Raw genomic sequence first — 24665 nt, 5'->3', positions numbered from 1 at the left:
TATAAGGTAAAGAAACAAGCAAAAGGCTTTGTTCGATCACATACAAATACCAAATCTAGTTAGCTGGTTAGTGGTTACAAATCTTTGCCAAAAGACTGAACCTAAATAAACGGTGTTGCCGTGTACTGCATTACCATCGAATAGCCCCTGCGATATGCAACTTTTCAGGGAAGTTAGGAACCAATATACACAGGCAGTTAGGAAAGCAAAGGCTAGCTTTTTAAAACAGAAATTTGCATCCTGTAGTACAAACTCCAAAAAGTTCTGGGACACTAAAGTCCATGGAGAATAAGAGCACCTCCTCCCAGCTGCCCACTGCACTGAGGCTAGGAAACACTGTCACCACTGATAAATCTGTGATAATTGAGAATTTCAATAAGCATTTTTCTACGGCTGGCCATGCTTTCCACCTGGCTACCCCTACCCCAGTCAGCAGCTCTGCACTCCCCACAGCAACTTGCCCAAGCCTCCCCCAGTTCTCCTTCACCCAAATCCAGATAGCTGATGTTCTGAAAGAGCTGCAAAACCTGGACCCCTACAAATCAGCTGGGCTAGACAATCTGGACCTTCTCCATCTAAAATTATCCGCCGAAATTGTTGCAACCCCTATTACCAGCCTGTTCAACCGCTCTTTCATATCGTTTGAGATCCCTAAAGATTGGAAAGCTGCCGCGGTCATCCCCCTCTTCAAAGGGGGTGACACTCTAGACCCAAACTGTTACAAACCTATATCTATCCTACCCTGCCATTCTAAAGTCTTCGAAAGCCAAGTTAACAAACAGATTACCGACCATTGCGAATCCCACCATACCTTCTCCGCTATGCAATCTGGTTTCCGAGCTGGCCATGGGTGCACCTCAGCACGCTCAAGATCCTAAACGATATCATAGCCGCCATCGATAAAATACAATACTGTGCAGCCGTATTCATCGACCTGGCCAAGGCTTTCGACTGTCAATCGCCACATTCTTTATTAGCAGACTTAACAGCCTTGGTTTCTCAAATGACTGCTTCGCCTGGTTCACCAACTACTTCTCAGATAGAGTTCAGTGTGTCAAATTGGAGGGCCTTTTGTCTGGACCTCTGGCAGTCTCTATGGGGGTGCCACAGGGTTCAATTCTCGGGCCAACTCTTTTCTCTGTATACATCAATGATGTCGCTCTTGCTGCTGGTGATTCTCTGATCCACCTCTACGCAGACGACACCGTTCTGTATTCTTCTGGCCCTTCTTTGGACACTGTGTAAACTAACCTCCAGACAAGCTTCAATGCCATACAACTCGCCTTCCGTGGCCTCCAACTGCTCTTAAATGCAAGTAAAACTAAATGCATGCTGTTCAACCGATCGCTGCCCGCACCCGCCAGCCCGTTTAGCATCACTACTCTGGATGGTTCTGACTTAGAATATGTGAACAACAACAAATACATAGGTGTCTGATTAGACTGTAAACTCTCCTTCCAGACTCACATTAAGCATCTCCAATCCAATATTAAATCTAGAATCGGCTTCCTATTTTGCAACAAATCATCCTTCACTCATGCTGCCAAACATACCCTCGTAAAACTGACTATCCTACCGATCCTTGACTTTGGCGATGTCATTTACAAAATAGCCTCCAACACTCGACTCAGCAAATTGGATGTATTCTATCACAGTGCCATCCATTTTGTCACCAAAGCCCCATAAACAGTGGGGCAAAAAAGTATTTAGTCAGCCACCAATTGTGCAAGTTCTCCCACTTAAAAAGATGAGAGAGGCCTGCAATTTTCATCATAGGTACACTTCAACTATGACAGACAAAATGAGAAAAGAAAATCAGAAAATCACATTGTAGGATTTTTAATGAATTTATTTGCAAATTATGGTGGAAAATAAGTATTTGGTCACCTAAAAACAAGCAAGATTTCTGGCTCTCACAGACCTGTAACTTGTTCTTTAAGAGGCTCCTCATTCCTCCACTCGTTACCTGTATTAATGGCACCTGTTTGAACTTGTTATCAGTATAAAAGACACCTGTCTACGACCTCAAACAGTCACACTCCAAACTCCACTATGGCCAAGACCAAAGAGCTGTCAAAGGACACCAGAAACAAAATTGTAGACCTGCACCAGGTTGGGAAGATTGAATCTGCAATAGGTAAGCAGCTTGGTTTGAAGAAATCAACTGTGGGAGCAATTATTAGGAAATGGAAGACATACAAGACCACTGATAATCTCCCTCGATCTGGGGCTCCACGCAAGATCTCACCCCGTGGGGTCAAAATGATCACAAGAACGGTGAGCAAAAATCCCAGAACCACACGGGGGGACCTAGTGAATGACCTGCAGAGAGCTGGGACCAAAGTAACAAAGCCTACCATCAGTAACACACTACGCCGCCAGGGACTCAAATCCTGCAGTGTCAGACGTGTCCCCCTGCTTAAGCCAGTACATCTCCAGGCCCGTCTGAAGTTTGCTAGAGAGCATTTGGATGATCCAGAAGAAGATTGGGAGAATGTCATATGGTCAGATGAAACCAAAATCTAACTTTTTGGTAAAAACTCAACTCGTTGTGTTTGGAGGACAAAGAATGCTGAGTTGCATCCAAAGAACACCATACTTACTGTGAAGCATGGGGGTGGAAACATCATGCTTTGGGGCTGTTTTTCTGCAAAGAGACCAGGACGACTGATCAGTGTAAAGGAAAGAATGAATGGGGCCATGTATCGTGAGATTTTGAGTGAAAACCTCCTTTCATCAGCATGGGCATTGAAGATGAAACGTGGCGGAGTCTTTCAGCATGACAATGATCCCAAACACACGGCCTGGGCAACGAAGGAGTGGCTACGTAAGAAGCATTTCAAGGTCCTGGAGTGGCCTAGCCAGTCTCCAGATCTCAACCCCATAGAAAATCTTTGGAGGGAGTTGAAAGTCCGTGTTGCCCAGCAACAGCCCCAAAACATCACTGCTCTAGAGGAGATATGCATGGAGGAATGGGCCAAAATACCAGCAACAGTGTGTGAAAACCTTGTGAAGACTTACAGAAAATGTTTGACCTCTGTCATTGCCAACAAAGGGTATATAACAAAGTATTGAGATAAACTTTTGTTATTGACCAAATACTTATTTTCCACCATAATTTGCAAATAAATTCATAAAAAATCCTACAATGTGATTTTCTGGATTTTTTCCCCCCTCATTTTGTCTGTCATAGTTGAAGTGTACCTATGATGAAAAGTACATGCCTCTCATCTTTTTAAGTGGGAGAACTTGCACAATTGGTGGCTGACTAAATACTTTTTTGCACCACTGTATATAGACTTTTCTATTGTGCTATTGACTGTACGTTTGTTTATCCCATGTGTAACTCTGTGTTGTTTGTGTCGCATTGCTTTGCTTTATCTTGGCCAGGTCGCAGTTGTAAAATAGAACTTGTTCTCAACTGGCCAGCTGGTTAAATATAGGTGAAATAAAAAATAAAATAAATAAATAGTTTGTACTGTAAAGTAGTAAACCACGACCCCGGGTGGTGAGTAGGAGATAGTTCTCTCTGCGTAGTAGTTTTCAGTTTTTTGAAGAAAATGGCGGAAAGCGAGCTCAACGTTGACAGCATCATCTCCCGATTGCTTGAAGGTATGATATATCATGTTATTTTGCAATTAACCCTGCGGTTATATGGTGGAGACAGTACTTACACGTGTAACATGATGTCATGTTATTTTCAGGTGTCAAAACACGAATGTAACCACATATTTGGCATTGGCCAGTTGAGTTTGCGAGATAGCTAGCTAACGTTAGCGCGTCAGAGGAAGGTGGTTCAACAAAGTACAGTGTCAGTGGCTAGCATTAGGGTAGATAGCTATCTAGTTTGAGCTAGCTACAATTTTAACAGCAACTAGCTAGCTAGCCACCCTAGCTAGCTGACTAGACATGTCGAAGAGAACACATTTATTTTCAAAATGCTATGTTTGATTTGTGTTGCGCTGTCATGCAAGCCATTGACAACGTTAACTAGCTTACCAAACTAACTAGCCAACTAAGTTAGCCAACTGTTAAATAGATGTTGACCATTTAGCTCAAGTTAGTTAGTTATATTTTGTGCCTAGCACAGAACAGGGATGTTGCTGTTTTTTTTGTATACGTTTTAGTGGCTAGCTACCGACTAACTCGCCAACGTGAGTTTTTACACCTTGATGAGAGAGGGGATTTTGCGAGCAGACCGCTTGGTTTGCCAGCAGAAACACACACACCCCCAGTCCGTGTTGAGTGCAAGCTAACTAATAACGTTACATTACCATTTGTTTTCAATACACGCCTAGGGGCTATTCGGTTGTTGGTGAAGTAGCTAAGAATGTCTGTAGTCGGTATGTATAGCAAGTACACAAAAAAATCTAGTATCCGTCAACTCAAACAGTCTAACAATCATTTTAACTGCCCTCTTGTTGGCTATTCAGTTTCGCATCAGTAGTCTGTTTAACTCTACAGTAACCGCTCTCAATGTTTGATATGTACCCGAGCGTTTTATTTCTGGGCAGAACTCACCTATGGAAAATGTTCAAGATGATAATTTCCCTAACGTTAGAAGCCTTCATAGTCTTGGTTCCTTTTCTCATAATTAATTCATTTTGAAACAATCAAGGTGATGTTAAGGAGTGAATGATGGGGTGTGACAATGAAATGATGGTGCATTTCCATACAGGATTTACCCTGGTGTTTAACCCAAAAGGCTCAGGCATTTCTGTTTCCATCTACATGGGCCCGGAACCCATGGTTGGTGTGGACCTTGCTCTAACTTGGGGCCAAAGCCAGTCCACTGGTACTGTTTGGCTGGTATTTACATAATGGCTGTGACCTTTAAAACCTCACAAAGCAACTCACAAATTTGCATCATGTAGCACAAACTCCATAACGTTCTGCGACACAAAGGTCTATAGAGAATAAGAGCACCTCCTCCCAGCTGCCCACTGCACTGAGGCTAGGAAACACTGTCACCACCGATAAATCCACTATAATTGAGAATTTCAAAAAGCATTTTTCTACTTCTGGCCATGCTTTCCACCTGGCTACCCCTACCCCGGTCAATAGCCCTGCACCCCCCACAGCAACATCCCCAAACCTACCCAAATCCACATAGCTGATGTTTTGAAAGAGCTCAAATCTGGACCCCTACAAATCAGCCGGGCTAGACCATCTGGACCCTCTCTGTTTTTAAAATTATCTGCTGAAATTGTTGCAACCCCTATTACTAGCCTGTTCAACATCTTTTGTATTGTCTGAGATCCCCAAAGATTGGAAAGCTGCCATGGTCATCCACCTTTTCAAAGGGGGTGACACTCTAGACCCAAACTGCTACAGACCTATTTCTATCCTACCCTGCCTTTCTAAGATCTTCGAAAGCCAAGTTAACAAACACATCACCAACCATTTTGAATTCCACGTACCTTCTCTGCTGTGCAATCTGCTTTCCGAGCTGGCCATGGGTGCACCTCAGCCACGCTCAAGGTCTTAAACGATATCATAACCGCCATCGATAAGAGATAATACTGTGCAGCTGTATTCATCAACCTGGCCAAGGCTTTCGACTCTGTCAATCACCACATTCTTATTGGCAGACTCGACAGCCTTGGTTTCTCAAATGACTGCCTTGCCTGGTTCACCAACTACTTCTCAGAGTTCAGTGTGTCAAATCGGAGGGCCTGTTGTCCGGACGTCTGGCAGTCTATAGGGGTGCCACAGTGTTCAATTCTCGGGCCGACTCTTTTCTCTGTATACATCAATGATGTCGCTCTTGCTGCTGGTGATTCTCTGATCCACCTCTACGCAGACGACACCATTCTGTATACTTCTGGCCCTTCTTTAGACACTGTGTTAACCAACCTCCAGACGAGCTTCAATGTCATACAACTCTCCTTCTGTGGCCTCCAACTGCTCTTAAATTAAAATAAAACTAAATGCATGCTCTTCGCTGCCCGCACCTGCACGCCCGTCCAGTGTCACTACTCTGGACGGTTCTGACTTCGAACATGTGGACAACTACAAATACCTAGGTGTCTGGTTAGACTGTAAACTCTCCTTCCAGACTTAAATTAAGCATCTCCAATCCAAAATTAAATCTAGAATCTGCTTCCTATTTCGCAACAAATCATCCTTCACTCATGCTGCCAAACATACCCTCGTAAAACTGACTATCCTTCCGATACATTAATTTGGCGATGTCATTTATAGAATAGCCTCCAACACTCTACTCAGCAGATTGGATGCAGTCTAGGCTGTGATTTGAAGTTAAATCAACAGCCACCACATTGATTATATGCAACGCAGGACAAGCTAGTTAACTACACATGGTTGATGATATTACTAGTTTAACTAGTGATTATGTGAAGATTGTTTTTATAAGAGAAGTTTTAATGCTAGCAACCAAATTAATCGGTGTGTAAAAATGCAGATTACCGATTGTTATGAAAACTTGAAATCGGCCATAATTAATCAGCCATGCCGATTAATCAGTCATCCTCTGGTTGGCATCATCAACCTCTAGTTGGCATCAGTCAAACTCTCCTGGCCAATGGACTACCAGATGGTGAAGCGTGATTAATCACTACAGAGAATGTGTTTCCAGATTCCAATGGTGTCAAGCGTTACACCACTCCAGCCAATGTTTTGCATTGTGATCTTAGGCTTGTGTGCGGCTGCTCGGCCGTGGAAACTCATTTTATGAAATTCCCGACTAACAGTTGTTGTGCTGATGTTGCTTGGAACACAATAGTGAGTGTTGCAACCAAGGACAAACTATCTTTACGCACTATGTGCTTCAGCTCTCGGCAGTCCCGTTCTGTGAGCTTGTGTGGCCTACCAGTTAGTGGCTGATCCGTTGTTGCTCCAAGACATTTCCAACATAACATACAGTTGACCAGTGCTGAACTGACTTGTTAGAAAGGTGGCATCCAATGACAGAGCCACATTGAAAGTCACTGAGCTCTTCAGTACTGGCCATTCTACTGCCAATGTTTGTCTATGGAAATTGCATGGCTGTGTGCTGGATTTTTATACCTGTCAACGAGTGTGGCTAAAATGGCTGAATTTGAAAGAGTGTCCGTATACTTTTGTCCGTGTAGTATATCTATCACTCCAATAGCCCAGCACATTTTACACTGAACAGAAATGTGAAGGCAACATGTGGTGTTGGTCCCATGTTTCATTAGAAAAGTTGATGTCTCTCATTTTGTGCACACATTTGTTTACATCCCTGTTAATCCATCCACCTGACAGGTGTGGCATATCAAGAAGCTAATTAAACAGCATGATCATTGCACAGGTGCACCTTGTGCTGGAAACAATAAAAGACCACTCTAAAATGTGCAGTTTTGTCACACAACACAATGCCAAACACAATGCCACAGATGTCTCAAGTTATGAGTGTGTCCAATTGGCATGCTGACTGCAGGAATGTCCACCAGAGCTGTTGCCAGATAATTGAATGCTCATTTCTCTACCATAAGCTGCCTCAACTTCGTTTTAGAGATGGGTTGTCCTGGCTCCCAAGTGGGTGGGCCTATTTCCTTATATGAACTGTAACTCAGTGAAACTGTTGAAATTGTTGCGTTTTAACAATTTTGTTCAGTCTAAATATGCTATTGGAACTTACCCTGAATATAGATTTTTACTTGTGTTCTTATTTTTATTTCTTGTGTTTTTGTTCTACCGTTGTTATTTTGTAGTACTACATTGACTACTGCATTTTTTTGGGGGTTTACAGGCATTTCACTGTACTTGTGCACGTGACATTAACTTGAAACTTACAAAAAATACAGTCGACCTCATCTGTATTTATTAGCCAAAATAATACACACTATGAATGAATAAAAAGCATTTTACCATCAAATTATACATAACACGCTTTCAAGACAATTTATCCCCACTTGGAACACTGCACACAGCAGCAGTGTCAATCACTTGCTGTCTCACTCTCACTCCTTTCATGTTGCCAGCACATTGCTGAACCCGAAATGGCAAGCCTTTAAAATAAAAAATAAAAAAATCCCAACTCGATGTCATCCACGTCCTAGCCGGGAGGTTTACTCGGTGACTCCCTAAAAACCATTAGCCAATCGATTACTGTTAATGAAAGTCAAATGGCTGTGACCTGCAATCCTCTGTCATTTGTGAAGTCGAGCAGAAGGCCTTTTCTAAATGTCCATTAGGTATGCGGTAGTCGTCACCCTATTAGAAATCGGTTAGGGCCTTGGAAGTTGTTTTTGTTTCAACAGTGTTGTTATTATTATTATTGGTCAAAGTGTAAATTTATGCCATCTGAATGAAATTACATTGAAATTTGAGGTTTTGCAACGATATCAAAAGGATTTGGTCCAACTTTTGTTTCTTCTTTTAGGACTTACACGGTGGTTTCATATTCTGCACTGATTTGAAGACCATTAAAAAAAAGAATGTGAAACAAAGTCGGCATGATTACAATGGAGAGCAGGGTCATGACTCATGGTTGTGATGATTGATCGCCCTATCTTTTTGTCAAGTGCGAGGATGCCGTCCAGGGAAGATAGTCCAGATGACGGAGGCGGAGGTGCGGGGGTTGTGCATCAAGTCCCGGGAGATCTTCCTCAGCCAGCCCATCCTACTGGAGCTGGAGGCGCCGCTCAAAATTTGTGGTCAGTACAATTACTTCTCCCGCTTGCGCTATCTTTACTCTGGAGCACTCTCCATCTCTCTGTCGCTCTGTGTATCTTAGAGCACAAATAGCATATGAGAAATGAGTCATACCAGGGTTAGAAAAATATAAAAAGCTGACAGGCCTAAGGTGAGTGACTTTACATGGCCAAGAAAGATGTCCAGAAGCCTACCTAAATCAAATGACATTTTATTTGTCATGTGCCGAATATAGCAGGTGTAGACTTCATCGTGAAATGCTTACTTAACTAGCTCTTTCCCAATGATAGAGTTAAAAATAAGGAAATTAAAACTCATGGAATAAAATACAGAATTATGAAGCTATAAACAGGTACCCATACCTGTCCTCAGAAATCTTCAGGTAAATAAAACCACAGATCCCTATAAATTCACTGGTGTCCTGGCACTATCCATACCATTCTATACATTTTTATGGTCCTGGCACTATCCTTACCACACACAATTGTCTTTAAGCCAACATGTCAGAGAGAAAGGAGAGGATAGGATAACACATTGGAGAGACAAAGGCCTAGCTCAGTAAGTAGAGCAGGAGGATATAAATGCTGTCTCCCTCGAGTGTCTGTGGCTCTGCCGGATGGGGCCATCTCCCTTCCAGCAAGGACACAATCTGGCTCAAGTCTAGTCACTCACTCTCTTCTCCACTCCTTCCAGGTGTCCAGGGTTCACTTTTAAAAAGAAAGGCAATGTCAATCTCAATGTGACTTCCCTGGTAAAATAAAGGGCACATCAAATAATGGTAGTCTCCCAACCCCTCTGCTCTCTCTAGGTGATATCCATGGCCAGTACACAGACCTGCTGCGGCTCTTTGAGTACGGGGGCTTCCCCCCGGAGGCTAACTACCTGTTCCTGGGGGATTATGTGGACCGAGGCAAGCAGTCCCTGGAAACCATCTGCCTACTGCTGGCCTACAAGATCAAATACCCTGAGAACTTCTTCCTGCTCAGAGGAAACCACGAATGTGCCTCCATCAACCGCATCTACGGTTTCTATGACGAGTGTAAGACCGGAAGCAGTGTCTCACACACACATGCTGAATCAGTTATCTTTCTCCGTGAGGATGGAGGATCCATAATAGTATTGCTTTTGTGATCTTTACTAATTCTTAGCATAATTCCATGTCCTTTCTATGTTGTGTTCCTCAGGCAAACGCAGATTCAACATAAAGCTGTGGAAGACCTTCACAGATTGCTTCAACTGTTTGCCCATTGCCGCTATAATCGATGAGAAGATCTTCTGCTGCCATGGAGGTAGTATGCATGGGGGATTTTCTATCAATTCAATCCCTATTATTTAAAAAAAATATTATTCATTAACAATCATCCCTTTTCCTCAGGTCTCTCTCCTGATCTGCAGTCCATGGAGCAAATCCGACGCATCATGAGGCCCACTGATGTCCCTGACACAGGTGTGTTAACGTGTGTGTCGGGGGAGTTACATGTTTTGTGATATATTTGTGACTGGCTCTGACTGTGCTGACCCGCGCCTTCTCTGTGCTAGGCCTGCTGTGTGACCTGCTGTGGTCAGATCCAGACAAAGACGTGCAGGGCTGGGGGGAAAACGACCGGGGCGTCTCCTTCACCTTTGGGGCCGACGTGGTCAGCAAGTTCCTCAACCGCCACGACCTGGACCTCATCTGCAGAGCCCACCAGGTAGAGCCTTTATACTGACCCAATGTAGGAGATACTGAGTAGGGCTGTGACGATACCAGTATCGCAACAGGAAGAAGACCTTTAAAACCTGCTGTATGTAAAACATTGTGTGCTGAAACTTGGAAAATAAATGTGACTCTGGATGATAGGGCTGCATGATTTAATCAAATTAAAATCGTAAGTGCGATATTGACATTCACTATCCATATCGCAAGAGGCTGCGATTTTTCTATTTTCTTTGAAACTTCATTAATACAACAAACTACACTATGGTACCTCCTCCAATGAGATGCGCATTCACACTCTACATGCACAAAGGATGCTGACCAATCACAAGCGGGCTCTCTCACTCTGCATGGCGTGCACATGCAGGCGAATCACAAGCATCCCTGTTTCAGGCGCGCAGTTAGATGGTGATGAGAAGAGAAAGGGCTTCACCAAAGACCGTACAGTAGGATGTTTAGAAACTCTGTGGCTTGACCTCAGTGTGTCGGAAAAATGAGTCCTGCTAGTGCTAATGAACGTTGATTTGGTGCCAAAGAGCACATCTTCAGTGATTTGGCAGTATTTTAGCGACAGGCAAACCAATGTCAACCAAATGCAAGTGCTGTGCAAAAAGTGCCTCAGAGTTGTGGTGACAGCAAGAGGCAATATGACAAATAGTTCATATAAGGAAATCAGTCAATTGAAATGAATTCATTAGGCCCTAATCTATGGATTTCACATGACTGGGCAGTAGCGCAGCCATGGTTGAGCCTGGAGCCAGGCCGACACACTGGGGAGCCAGGCCCAGCCAGTCAGAATGAGTTTTTATTACAGACATGTGGAGGTCCTGGGCTGACATGGTTACATGTGGTCTGCGGTTGTGAGGTCGGTTGGATGTACTGCCAAATTCTCTAAAACGACGTTGTACATTGCTTATGGTAGAGAAATTAACATTAAATTCTCTGGCAACAGCTCTGATGGACATTCCTGCAGTCAGCATCCCAATTGCAATATCCCTCAACTTGAGACATCTGTGGCATTGTGCTGTGACAACTGGCCTTTAATTGTCCCCAGCACAAGGTGCACCTGTGCAATGTTCATGCTGTTTAATCAGCTTCTTGATATGCCACACCTGTCAAGTGAATAGATTATCTTGACAAAGGATAAAATGATCATTAACAGTGATGTAAACACATTTGTGCACAACATGTTATTACCTTTAAGCTTTTTGTGCTTACGGAACAGTTCTGGGCTCATATTTCAGCTCATGAAACATGGGACTAGCACTTTACATGTTGCGTTTATATTTTTGTTCAGGGTACATAATTACTCAATCATAAGCTTCCTATTCTATCTGCAGCCTATGGCTGCCTGAATAAATAACTAACTTAGCTTATTTAATTACTCATAATGGTTTTATATATATTACACACACACACACACACTTACTTTTGTGTGTGTGTGTATATAGATGCATACAAAAGTATGCGGATTCGGCTATTTCAGCCACACCTGCTGCTGACAGATGTATACAATTCAGCACAGCCATGCAATCTCCATAGACAAACATTGGCAGTAGAATGGCCTTACTGAAGAGCTCAGTGAGTTTCAACTTGGCACAGTCATAGGTCAGTCAGTTCTAGAGCTTCCCCGGTCAACTGTAAGCAATGTTATTGTGAAGTAGAAACATCTAGGAGCAACAATAGCTCCGCCGCGAAATGGTAGGCCCCACAAGCTCACAGTTGCAACGCTCATGGTTGCAACGCTCACTACCGAGTAGGGTTGCACATTTTGGGGAATATTCAGAGGTGGACACTTTCCGTGGGAATATATGTGAATTAATGAAAATATGCAAATTAATATTAATACCATTTAAATGTAGTTGTTTTTTTGCATTGGATATATTTACCATATCATATGTAAACGTAAAACCTTGTCATAAGTAGACGACATTGCAAATTATTAAATCCTTCCATTAGAAAAATAAATAAATTATCATCTCCAGCTTCAGTGATTTTTGCAGTTCGTTCCAGTCAGTGGCAGCAGAGAACTGGATGGAAAGGCGACCAAAGGAGGAATTGGCTTTGGGGGTGACCAGTGAGATATACCTGCTGGAGCGTGTGCTACGAGTGGGTGCTGCTATGGTGACCAGCGAGCTGAGATAAGGCGGGGCTTTACCTAGCAGAGACTTGTAGATGACCTGTAGCCAGTGGGTTTGGCGACGAGTATGAAGCGAGGGCCAGCCAATGAGAGCGTACAGGTTGCAGTGGTGGGGAGTATATGGGGCTTTGGTGACAAAACAGATGGCACTGTGATAGACCACATCCAGTTTGCTGAGTAGAGTGTTGGAGGCTATTTTGTAAATGACATCGCCGAAGTTAAGGATCGGTAGGATGGTCAGTGTCACGTAGAGTAGGCCAGATGGCTAAACTGGATAACCTAACCTCTATAAAAATAAAAAGATGGCGGAACCGCAAAAGTTATTCTGTGCAAAGGTGTTTATTTACAAGTGATTCCGGAACAGAAAACAACAGTACTGCCATCAACGTCTACCTTATGGGACAGCTTAAAAACAATGCTGCGTCATCCACAGCTCAATCCAAAAAATCCCCTTAGAGACTGGAGAGAGGCTCCTTTTGTAGGGCTAGCCCCTCCCCTCAGAACAATTAACCCTAATTAATTAATCAATTAACAATACAAACCTACATTTTCCATGAACTAAACATACTAAAGGATATACATTGCAACACGGTTTTAAACGATATCACAACATAACATTTACAACATTACATCACTACTGACAATATCTTTCAATATGCCCATATGCATTAATGAGCCATTTGGGACAGGCACTATAAAGCCAACCCAATTCCCTTAGCTCGGGTCCTTTTCCAGCATACCCGGAAGCTACAGAGATGGAGAGAGAGGAACAGAACAAACAAACAATGCGCTCATCCACAACATTGATAAGTATAATAATTATTGTATCTCTCAAATATGAACATTGACAAGTGTGAAATGCATGCACCAAGACAGAAGTTAAATTGTGTGTCGACCCACATTGTTAACTTATGGTATAATGGCGCAGGGAGGAGTGATGAATGTGTGTGCGTTAAAGAACCAAATGCTGCCCGCGGCCAGTGACGGACTTCTACGTCACAGTCAGTTTTACGAGGGTATGTTTGGCAGCATGAGTGAAGGATGCTTTGTTGCGAAATAGGAAGCCAATTCTAGATAACATTTTTGATTTGGAGATGCTTAATGTGAGTCTGGAAGGAGAGTTTACAGTCTAGCCAGACACCTAGGTATTTGTAGTTATCCACGTATTCTAAGTCGGAGCCGTCCAAAGTAGTGATGCTGGATGGGCGGGCAGGTGCGGGCAATGATCGGTTGAATAGCATGCATTTAGTTTTACTTGTATTTAATCAAAACTTACCAGAAAGCATGTACAGTCGTGGCCAAAGGTTTTGAGAATGACACAAATATTAATTTCCACAAAGTTTGCTGCTTTAGTGTCTTTAAATATTTGATGCAAAGAGACTATTTTCAGTGTTGACCCATCTTTTTCAAGACCTCTGCAATCTGCCCTGGCATGCTATCAATTAACTTCTGGGCCACATCCTGACTGATGGCAGCCCATTCTTGCATAATCCATGCTTGGAGTTTGTCAGAATTTGTGGGGTTTTGTTTGTCCACCCGCCTCTTGAGGATTGACCACAAGTTCTCAATGGGATTAAGGTCTGGGGAGTTTCCTTGCCATGGACCCAAAATATCGATGTTTTGTTCCCCAAGCCGCTTGGTTATCACTTTTGCCTTATGGCAAGGTGCTCCATCATGCTGGAAAAGGCATTGTTCGTCACCAAACTTTTCCTGGATGGTTGGGAGAAGTTTCTCTCGGAGGATGTGTTGGTACCATTCTTTATTCATGGCTGTGTTCTTAGCAAGGCAAAATTGTGAGTGAGCCCACTCCCTTGGCTGAGAAGCAACCCCACACATCAATGGTCTCAGGATGCTTTACTGTTGGCATGACACAGGACTGATGGTAGCGCTCACCTTGTTTTCTCCGGACAAACTTTTTTTCTGGATGCCCCAAACAATCGGAAAGGGCTTCATCAGAGAAAACGACTTCACCCCAGTCCTCAGCAGTCCAATCCCTGTACCTTTTGCAGAATATTAGTCTGTCCCTGATTTTTTTTTTTCCTGGAGAGAAGTGGCTTCTTTGCTGCCCTTCTTGGCACCAGGCCATCCTCCAAGTCTTCACCTCAATGTGCGTGCAGATGCACTCACACCTGCCTGCTGCCATTCCTGAGCAAGCTCTGTAATGGTGGTGCCCCAATCCTGCAGCTGAATCAACTTTGGGATACGGTCCTGACGCTTGCTGTAGTTTCTTGGGCGCCCTGAAGCCTTCTTCATAACAATTGAACCGCTGTCCTTGAAGTTCTTGATGATCCTATAACTGGTTGATTTAGGTGCAATCTTACTGGCAGAGATATCCTTGCTTGTGAAGATCTTTTTGTGCAAAGCAATGATGACGGCACATTTCCATGGTTGACAGAGGAAGAACAATGATTCCAAGCACCACCCTCTTTTGAAGCTTCCAGTCTGTTATTCGAACTCAATCAGCATGACAGAGTGATCTCCAGCCTTGTCCTCGTTAACAAGAGAATCACTGACATGATGTCAGCTGGTCTTTTTGTGGCAGGGCTGAAATGCAGTGGAAATGTTTTTTGGGGATTCAGTTCATTTGCATGGCAAAGAGGGACTTTGCAATTAATTGCAATTCATCTGATCACTCTTCATAACATTCTGGAGTATATGCAAATTGCCAACCATTCAAACTGAGGCAGCAGACTTTGTGAAAATTTATATTTGTTTTTCTCTAAACTTTTGGCCACGACTGTACTCTTTGGCTCAGTGTAGTAGTGTGGGCTCAGTAGCATCTCATTAGTGTGCAAGGTCTTGAATCAGCTGTATGTGTGATGGACGAATGCACTATGCATGCAGAGGGTTGCAATTCCATTTAATTGGGGTTAGTTTAACCAAAATATGCCACAAGACCTAGAATTTCCTTATGTGTATCCCACAAAAAAGGTTCACTGTTAAGTTATAACGTTTGATGATTTTAAACTAAATTCCCGGGCTTAACTTCCCATGGAAAATATCTGGAAAAATTCCTGAAATTTACCGGAAAGTTTCCGACCCTTTGCAACCCTAACTACCGAGTTGCTTCCAGAGGCAGTTTGGAATGTCAGCACAATAACTGATCGTCGGGAGCTTCACGAAGTGGGTTTACATGGTCGAGCAGCTGCACACAAGTTTTTAAGATCACCATGCACAATGTCAAGCGTTGGCTGGAGTGGTGTAAAGCTCACTGCCATTGGACTCTGGAGCAGTGATGAATTCATCATCTGGCAGTCCGATGGACAAATCTCGGTTTGTCGGGAGAACGCTACCTGCCCGAATGCATAGTGCAAAGTTTGATCTGAGATTGTTTGTCATGGTTCGGGCTAGAACCCTTCCAATTAAGGCAATTCTTAACGCTAAAACATTCTAGATGATTCTGTGCTTCCAACTATGTGGCAACAGTTTGGGAAAGGCCCTTTCCTGTTTCAGCATGACAATGCCCCCGTGCACAAAACATGGTCCATACAGAAATGAGTTGTTGAGATCGGTGTGGAAGAACTTCACTGGCCTGTACAGAGCCCTGACCTCAACTTCATCGACACCTTTGGGATGAATTGGACCGCCTACTGCAAGCCAGGCCTAATTGCCCAACATCAGTGCCTGACATCACTAATGCTCTTGTGGCTGAATGAAAGCAAGTTCTAACATCTAGTGGAAAGCCTTCCCAGTAGAGTGGAGGCTGTTATAGCAGCAAAGGGGGGACCAACTCCATATTAATGCCCATGATTTTGGAATGAGATGTTTGACGAGCAGGTATCCACATACTTTTGGTAGTATAGAAAATAGGGGCTCAATGTTAGTCATGAATTAATAAGTGCTGCACTTATAGCACACTATTGGTTATGTTCATTTGTTTGTTAATATCTAGGTGAAATAATCCTGTCTCATATGTTCAACAATTTTTTGGGGATTTGGTTTTGTATTCAGTTAGCACAGAATGTATTCATATGATATAAATGTATAAGTGATCTTCTCTACCTGGACACTTGTTTTAACCATGTCTTATGAAATTAGCAAGTGTTTGAAAATCACAATTGCAATATCCGGTCCCAAAAATCGTAATTTGTTATTTTGTTCAAATCGTGCAACCCTACTGGATGACAACATAATGATGTTTGTTTCCAACATTTGGGCTGTTTTCCTAAAAAAGTTGAATTTGTTTTGTGTGTTTCTTTGCAACGATACTAACCAGTATCGATACTGTTATTGTCCCAGACCTAATACTGAGGGCTATTGGTTCATTAGGATGTATGAGATACTGAGGGCTATTGGTTCATTAGCAGTGGTGGTAAAAGTAAAGCTACCTTAATAGAGAATGACTCTAAGTCACCCAGTACAATACTGAAGTCAGTCTAAAAGTATTTGGTTGTAAATATACTTTAACTATCAAAAGTGTAAATATTGTCTAATTCCTTATATTAAGCAAACCAGATGGCATAATTTCCTTCATTTACGGATAGCAAGGGTCACGCTCCAACACTGTCAGAATTGACAAACAAAGCATGTGTTTAGTGAGTCCGCCAGATCAGAGGCAGTAGGGACGTTCTCTAAGTGTGTGAATTCGACTTTTCTATTCCTGCTAATCATTCAAAATGTAAGGAGTACTTTTTGGATGTCAGGGAAAATGTATGGAGATTAAGTTAATAATTTTCTTTAGGAATGTAGACAAGTTGTAAAAAATACCCTAGACTAAAGTAGTACTTTTTAAAGTATTTTTACACCACTGTTCATTAGGATGCATGAGATACTGAGGGCTATGTTCATTAGGATGAAACTAAAGGATGTTCGTTAACTTAAAAGTGTTGTTCTGTACCTGAAGGTTGTTGAGGACGGCTATGAGTTCTTTGCCAAACGGCAGCTGGTGACGCTGTTCTCAGCTCCCAACTACTGCGGGGAGTTTGACAACGCTGGGGGCATGATGAGCGTGGATGAGTCCCTCATGTGTTCCTTTCAGGTGAGAACAAATGCGCACGCACACACTCACTCACTGTGGATGAGTCTCCCAGTGCTGTTAACACTAAGTATTAATACTTTCTCTCTCAGATTTTGAAGCCGTCAGAGAAAAAAGCTAAGTACCAGTATGGGGGAGTGAACACGGGACGCCCTGTAACCCCGCCTCGTACTGCCCAAGCCCCAAAGAAGAGGTGAGCGCCTGGCCCCCCATCTCGCCTCCTCCTTGCACCATTTCCTCTATTGCCCCCTGCAACGTCCTGTCCCCTCCCTCCCATCTATGGGAAGCGCTCTAGCCCCCCTGACCCCCACTCACCTATTTCATGTGTAAAATATTAAATCTTTGCTGTGAACGTATTTTTTTTCTTTGCTTGTTTGTTGGTATTTTTATTAATAATATAAGTGACGTGGTTTTTCAATGCTATGAAATGGGTTGCTAAGGTGCAGCAATACGATACACGCCTTTTGTGGAAAGGGGCAATGCATTCTGAAGGGACGCTTTTCTGCCTTCAGGTATAGAAAAAAGTTGAATAATGAGTGTGTGTGAGTTGGGTTCTTTACCCCAGCCTTGACTCTTCAAGACCAATAACGTGAGATCCTCTCCACCCAGTCTCACAATTTACCCTGCTAATGTGTAACCTTCTCACAATATTACTAATAACATTGGCCGTTTTGGCTACAGTAACTGAGTGGAATGGTTTAGCCTCTTAATGAGTTTGGAGCAAGTCATTTTCACCCCGTTGGACTCAAATTTCTCTCTTTATGGAGACACTAATGAACTATTAACAACTTTGAAAGTACTTGTACAAATGCATTTTATCAAAACCATACAAAATGACAGTGTATATACACACTGGGCATGTATTGTATACACATTCTGTACATTTTAACTGTGTATACATGTTAACTAGTACAGTTAAGGTCATGTGTCCTCAACTCAAAGGGTTCACAACAAATGGGTGTTTAAAATGCCTGTTGGTTTTGAATCAATCTTGTCCACCACACCAGCCCTCTCCTCGTATCCACCGAACCTGCTTCAATTGCTGAAAACTGTTTGTAGACATTGCTTTAACGGTGTGCCTGTATAGATGGTGGTGGCTTGGAAAGTTAAGGCAAGAGTCAAAGGCACCGGATTTCTATTGGTGTTGAATATTATTTTTCTCAAACACGGCCAGTTGGCCCCACTAGACGATTACAAGTTTAACTTTACACAAGCTGTTTTCAGCATTCCCCATTGCCCCTGCAGTTCTTGTAAACATGGCATATTACATCACACGGGGGTCAAGCACATGCTTACCAAGCTCGGGGTGAGGCCGAGATGGCACTTTGTAGCGGGATCACTTACTTAGACATTGCTGCCCCCTAGTGGTAGATCTTAGGACAGCCGAAAGAGGCTGACATGTCAACGACCAGCAAGGCATCAGAATGTGAATAGTGAATACAGTATGTGTACCTTTTCAAGAGGAGATGATTCAAATATCTGGTTCAGAGTTGTCATCCAACTAATGAGCTTACTAAGGAATATTCAAATAATATTTTAGGTTTGAGGTTGGCTATATCGCACCTTTTGTCTTGTTCTGATCTATCAGTCTCTTGAAGTTGGAAACTCAGTGTTTTAAACAGTTTTGAGATTTGTAAAATTTTCGTTTCACTCTGAATGGAATAAATGGAACAGTGCCGTTGACCCTGCCTCTCGTGTCTGTCATTCTTTGGGCTACCTTAATAATAAAAAAACACAGCTACTCAATGGGTGCAGTGTTGGAGGGCCTAGTGTTGTTCCACTGTCCATCAGAGGTAATAATTACACATCTGTCAACCAATTGTAAATGTAGATCAGCAGTTTTATCAAATCATTTGGACATGCGTTTCATGTTTTGAAGGCACCCTTGGCCTACTATGTCTGTTTCATGATTATTGTGCCATTCATTTGGGTAATGAATCAGTCTGGGCTGTTTAGAAATGTTTGTACAATGTGATTCTTTACCAGAAGTGTCAAACATGGCATGATTTTTCTAGCCCAAAAGTATCTATACAGTAAAAAAAAAAATTACGCTTATGACCTCAGATGTAATGTCCCCTGTTTAGGGGACCTGCGTGGTTCTGGTACCGACTGACATTTTAATTTATGTGGACACCGTAGATCTAAATGGCTTGCATTGAGCAATAGCCCTGCTTCCCAAAGACACAGTGGTATATTTTCTGAGCCTGTGTAAAGTAGAATATGAAATCTGAAACCACTTGGCGCTGGGATGTTCCTCCTACCATTTAATTCCCTCTTCTGACTGTTCAACTCCTGGCTGAACCTTAATTCACAGTCACATGCCTGCAATCCTTAGATAACGTAGCATGAGTGGTTTTCTCACTATAGCAGATTGATTTATAGCCATTAAAATAATACTTTGAATTTAAACAAGTCAGACTGACAAGATTAAGGTGAGTTCCAAACGCGTTAAGGAAGCCAAGCTAGTGCTCAGATGTTCACAGCAATCAGGTCAGACGCTTTAATCGAGACCTTTAGAATGTGTATATTTTCTAAGATTTCACTTTTGTTGGCCATTTGGTTATACTATATTTAGAAAGCATGTCATTTCAAGCCTTGTTCATAGTTTTGAATTGGAAATACCACATTTTATTTGTTCTGCTTGTGTCAAGTGACTACACTTCATAACTATTTTTACCAGAGATGAGATTTGAACCTTTCTTGATGTATGCAGCATTACTAGTTATTGTTTGTCTCAAGATTAATTATTTTGTGGTACAACGTAGATTATTTTATACAAGTAATTATGGAGATTAACATTCCATTTATGACTAGGTGCTAGAAATGTTTTAATAATTTGGCAGGGTTTTTGGACAATAACAATTGTAAATTATATTTATCAATCAGGGCCTGCAGGACTGACTGGGGCACTTTGCTGGTGTTGTACTGGTGGTTGTGTAGTGTGGCCAGCACCCCAGCAGAATTCATGTGCTTAACATTAGCACCGCAACGCACTGCCATGCATGTCTGTCAGCTTACCTGCAGAGGGACGGACAAGAAAGGAAAAAAAACAGCAGACGCCATTATTTTTTCATTACTCATTAGAGGTACTTTCAGTATGATCAAGAGGATGTTGCTTACCTCCTAATGCATGCAGGATGGCTTCAGGGGCACAAGTGTCCCACTTTTTAGTTCCAAGACTGGCAAAGACACAGGCTAAGGCCTTCCCCTCCAATTTTATTGATGTTTACCTATGTACCCCGACCATACCTTCTCATTTCACTATTTCCTGCTCCGCCAACTCTTATCACATCATGAGGTACCATGGCATCCACGGTGTCTGACAAGTTTGTTGCTGTGGGAACGGGTCGTGGTGACTATGCGGCGGCCATCCGGAACCTCCTGTAGCTCGAACCCAAAGGCGCCCAGTCCTGGCATTCCCCACATGTCTGCTGTCTCCGTCCCCAACTGTGGATACAAAACACAGGACATTACACACTCACGGACCAAGGTCTTGTTCAATTGGACACAATGTAGCAAAATGTTTTGCAACTGAAAATGAAGAATTTGTTAGCTCCCTAGTTCTAAAATGTTTTCTCCCTACTCAACGTGCCCTGATAGGTGAGAGGGTATAAGGCAGAAAGATTATTTGTCGTCGATCACTTGTTGGTACCTGGTAATTGAAGGGCTGGTTGATGACCCTGGCAATGGCCTTCCCTCCATATGAAATGCTGATCAGTACAGTCACATGCTCAAGAAGACCTGAGATCAGATGACATGTTAGTTGAAGGGAACACACAAACAGTGGACTTCACACAAGAATCGACATCATACTGTAGTCGTTTTCCAGCATGAAGAACAAACAAGTGATGTAAGGGTAGTATAATAGCAAAGAAAAAAAGGATGAAGAAGTCCAAGCATTCCTCCTTTATCCTTCACCTTTTCTGCTCGTCCCTCCCAGTCCCAATACCCTCCCTCTGTCACCATACGGAGTCGTACTAAGAAGCTGGGCGTCCGACCCCGTATGACACATCTGGACCTGATGTGGCAGGTAAAGACACTTGGCCACTGCTCAGCAGGGATGACAGGAGAGAGAGTGAAAAAGGGAATCAGCACTGATGATTAGGAGATGACTGAATTAAATGTTCCCCAGGTTCTTGTCAAAGAGGACAATGCACAGGTCTAAGAGGAAGTGTAAGAGAAGAGTGACACTGAAATACCTGGTAGTAATCGAGGGTGTGTGTTGGAAGCCTGTAATGAGTAATCTAAACAAAAGACTGGCAAAATAATAACGCCGTAGTAAGCTTACCTTCAGTGTATTCTTTCGTGCCATCAAGGGGGTCGACCCACACAACCAGCTAAAATTCAGACACCGGGACATTCAAACACAGAAACACAGCTGGAATGAGAAGTCAGTACCCAGAAAATGATCCAAATCAGTACGTTTCAGTTTCAGCTCTGAAGTCCCTGCGTCTCACCTCTTTCAGTGCACTGTATCCCAATGGACAGGACTTGTAGGATTTCTTCAGACTGACTGCTCTCAATCAGGTCTTTGACAGCCTCCTCTGGCAGATCCTGATGTTAGAGATGTTCACTGTTAAGACAGGGATGTTGTGCAACATGTGTTGTGTACTCTAATCTTACATCAAAATGAATTGGTCAGTAACATTAGGACAGATCCTATTCATGCAAGTTGCATGGATTTTTAAAATTAGATTTCTTTGACCTTTATTTAACTAGGCAAGTCAGTTAAGAACAAATTCTTATTTTCAATGACGGCCTAGGAACAGTTGGTTAACTGCCTGTTCAGGGGCAGAATGACAGATTTGTACCTTGTCAGCTCGGGGATTTGAACTTGCAACCTTCTATTAGTCACTTGCAACCTTCAATTAGTCACTTTCCTGAAAATGTAAAATAACATTTGTTTACACGCAAAACTGCAGGGAGGGCACTTAAACAACAGGGAGGAAGCTCCAATTAAATTTCAGAGAAAACTGGCGTAAGCATGCCAGCTCATTGAAAGGCTTGCGCTGCTCCAGTGTAAAAGTAAGTTCTGGTTCTATTTTCAAGAATTCTAAGCACAGCTCACGCCTGAGAGCAATCTGACATAGCGGCTAGCGCTCTGCTCCCACTGACTAAAAGTTACACTTCCAGTGTGGCCCCAATGTTAGAAAAAAATATATAATAACCTATCTAAATGGGGCAACCACAATTTACCCAGCTGCCATAAATTGTCCATCTTTCACTTAAACAATAGGGATGAACCAGAAAGATCCATTTTAGGCTTACTGGAAATCTTTGCAGTTTTGTTGTTTAAAAAAATAATCACCTTGGGCAACCTCAACTTGCCCGACTGTTGAGTTCACTTGCCCCAGACAATAGTGCAACCCTTAAGCTCAATACCTGATGTTATACACACCCACCTCCTCTCCGATGATGGTGATTTTGGGGAAGCTTTTGGATAGGGAGGAACACATGCTCTGCTGGACCAGCCTGTCTGCCAGTGTCTGTAGATCGTTAGCCCCAGTGTGTCGACATAAAAGAGAGTGATCATTTATAAACAACATTCAGCCTCCATCTCACTGTCTATCAATCTCCCTCAATTCAGCACTTTGCCCCACTCTGCGTTCAGTAAGTCCAACTTTTTCCACGATCCCTCCGTATGATAACTCCTACCTTCTCTGCCACTGCGTAAGCTGAAGCCACCAAACGCATCACCACTGCTGGATTTCCCGACATTGCTGATGGAAGGAGATACAAAAGTGTACAGCTCAGAGAAAAAAAATATATACACTATGTACCCTCAAGGCGTATAGACCTATATGATCACTCACTTTAGTCAACTGAATGAATCAACACACCCTCTACCTGTAGTAGGAGAACGGACAGTATTTGTGCTGTCACCATTACTTGGGCTAAAGCACACCTTTAAGCACTTATAGACTATCTGTACACACACACACACACACACACACACACACACACACACACACACACACACACACACACACACACACACACAAAATGAAGTAGCTACAGCAGGCAACCCTGATCCTGGAGTGCCGCATGCACTTCATGTTTTTAATTTAACCGTCCTGGAAGACCAGGTGTTTTGAATTTAGGCAACCATTGAACTGATCAATTAGCTCAGTTGGTCAGGTGTGGTGCCTAGTTGGAACAAAATCCTGCAGTATCGTCCGCACTCCAGGAACAGGGTTGCCTACCCCTGAGCTACAGTAACAAGCATAAGGCTCATTTATTGAAACTGAGTATATGTCCATGATTCCAGAGTACCCAACTGCCAAAGGTTACTAGCTAGTTGTGTGTGTATTATAGTGCTACTGCTTGAAACCTGCTGATATTTTGAAGCGAATCAGTCTATTCTCTAACTTCTATTCCCCATCCATTAGACAAGTAGCTAGCTAACAAGTGTCACAAGTCTGCAGCCCTAGCAGTGCTGGTTAGCTAGCTAGCTAATCGTATCTAGCTAATATCGAAAGCAATCTCCATTGGGCTAATAATAACATAACAGCATTGAAGGCACTATTTTCCCTGAAGATTACCAATGCACTTATAGCTACCACGATAGCTAGCTAACGTTATCTCCATGAAAGAAGAGAATGGTACTTACTAGTGTCTACTGTAGATGTTAGTGCTCAGGACTGGTTTTAAATGTATATCCTGGAATACCAGGAAATGTTAAGCAATCTCAGCAGTAGCAAGAAATTATGGGTCCAAGTGCCTGACGGATTCATGCTCGAGCCGGTTGTATCATGCATGTTCGATCGCGAGCCTTAGGCTGTAGCTCGAGAGAGTGGCAGTTGGATTTAAAAAATTTGTTTGAAATAATGGAGTCAACCTGCTGAAACGGGCTAAACGGTAATTATGATATTTTAATGTATTTTAGTTTGAATATTAAAACAACAGCCAGTAAATTAGCTGAGGCAATGTTTATGTACCTTTTATTTAACAAGTTCAACTGGCCAAACATAATGTTACATACCGGTGTTAATGGTGCAACCTGATAGTTATGCTAACGTTAATAAACGTTGGCTAGCTACTGTATTGTTGGTAATTGTCATACGCATTACCTAGCTAACGTTAGATACCTTTATCTAGCTAACATTACATAGATAACGTTAATGTTAGTTTCATGTTTTTAAGTATGTTTTTGTTGTAGTGCGGACAGTAGCTTAACATTAGTAATTTCATGGAAAATGTTTTTATACATTTTT

The 24665-nt window shown here is 42.6% G+C and overlaps 1 protein-coding gene and 1 long non-coding RNA gene across 5 annotated transcripts; one reads left to right on the top strand and one right to left on the bottom strand.

Moving 5' to 3' along the window:
• Positions 1-3485: 3485 nt before the first annotated feature.
• Positions 3486-19139, top strand: LOC109866344 (serine/threonine-protein phosphatase PP1-beta catalytic subunit). Its single transcript, XM_020454984.2, has 8 exons — positions 3486-3612; positions 8511-8642; positions 9449-9679; positions 9825-9929; positions 10016-10087; positions 10180-10331; positions 17320-17454; positions 17544-19139. Exons 1-8 carry the CDS (start codon positions 3561-3563, stop codon positions 17646-17648), a joined length of 984 nt encoding a protein of 327 aa, XP_020310573.1. The 5' UTR covers positions 3486-3560; the 3' UTR covers positions 17649-19139.
• LOC109866345 (uncharacterized) lies at positions 17657-24202 on the bottom strand. Of its 4 annotated transcripts, none has more exons than XR_004204606.1 (9): positions 24062-24202; positions 23107-23171; positions 22854-22937; positions 22263-22331; positions 21909-22024; positions 21740-21829; positions 21370-21498; positions 21104-21192; positions 17657-20898 (listed from the first exon to the last, which is right to left on the bottom strand). It is a non-coding gene; the product is annotated as an uncharacterized LOC109866345 (long non-coding RNA). The 4 variants fall into 4 exon arrangements; XR_004204607.1 differs by having other exon boundaries at positions 21740-21788; XR_004204604.1 differs by having other exon boundaries at positions 21909-22005; positions 24062-24198.
• Between the last annotated feature and the right edge of the window lie 463 nt (positions 24203-24665).

The sequence above is a fragment of the Oncorhynchus kisutch genome, linkage group LG21, assembly GCF_002021735.2.
Source record: "Oncorhynchus kisutch isolate 150728-3 linkage group LG21, Okis_V2, whole genome shotgun sequence".
NCBI lineage: Eukaryota > Metazoa > Chordata > Actinopteri > Salmoniformes > Salmonidae > Oncorhynchus > Oncorhynchus kisutch.
Note: the sequence above shows the minus strand (reverse complement) of the source record. Positions and strands in the feature narration are given on the sequence as shown.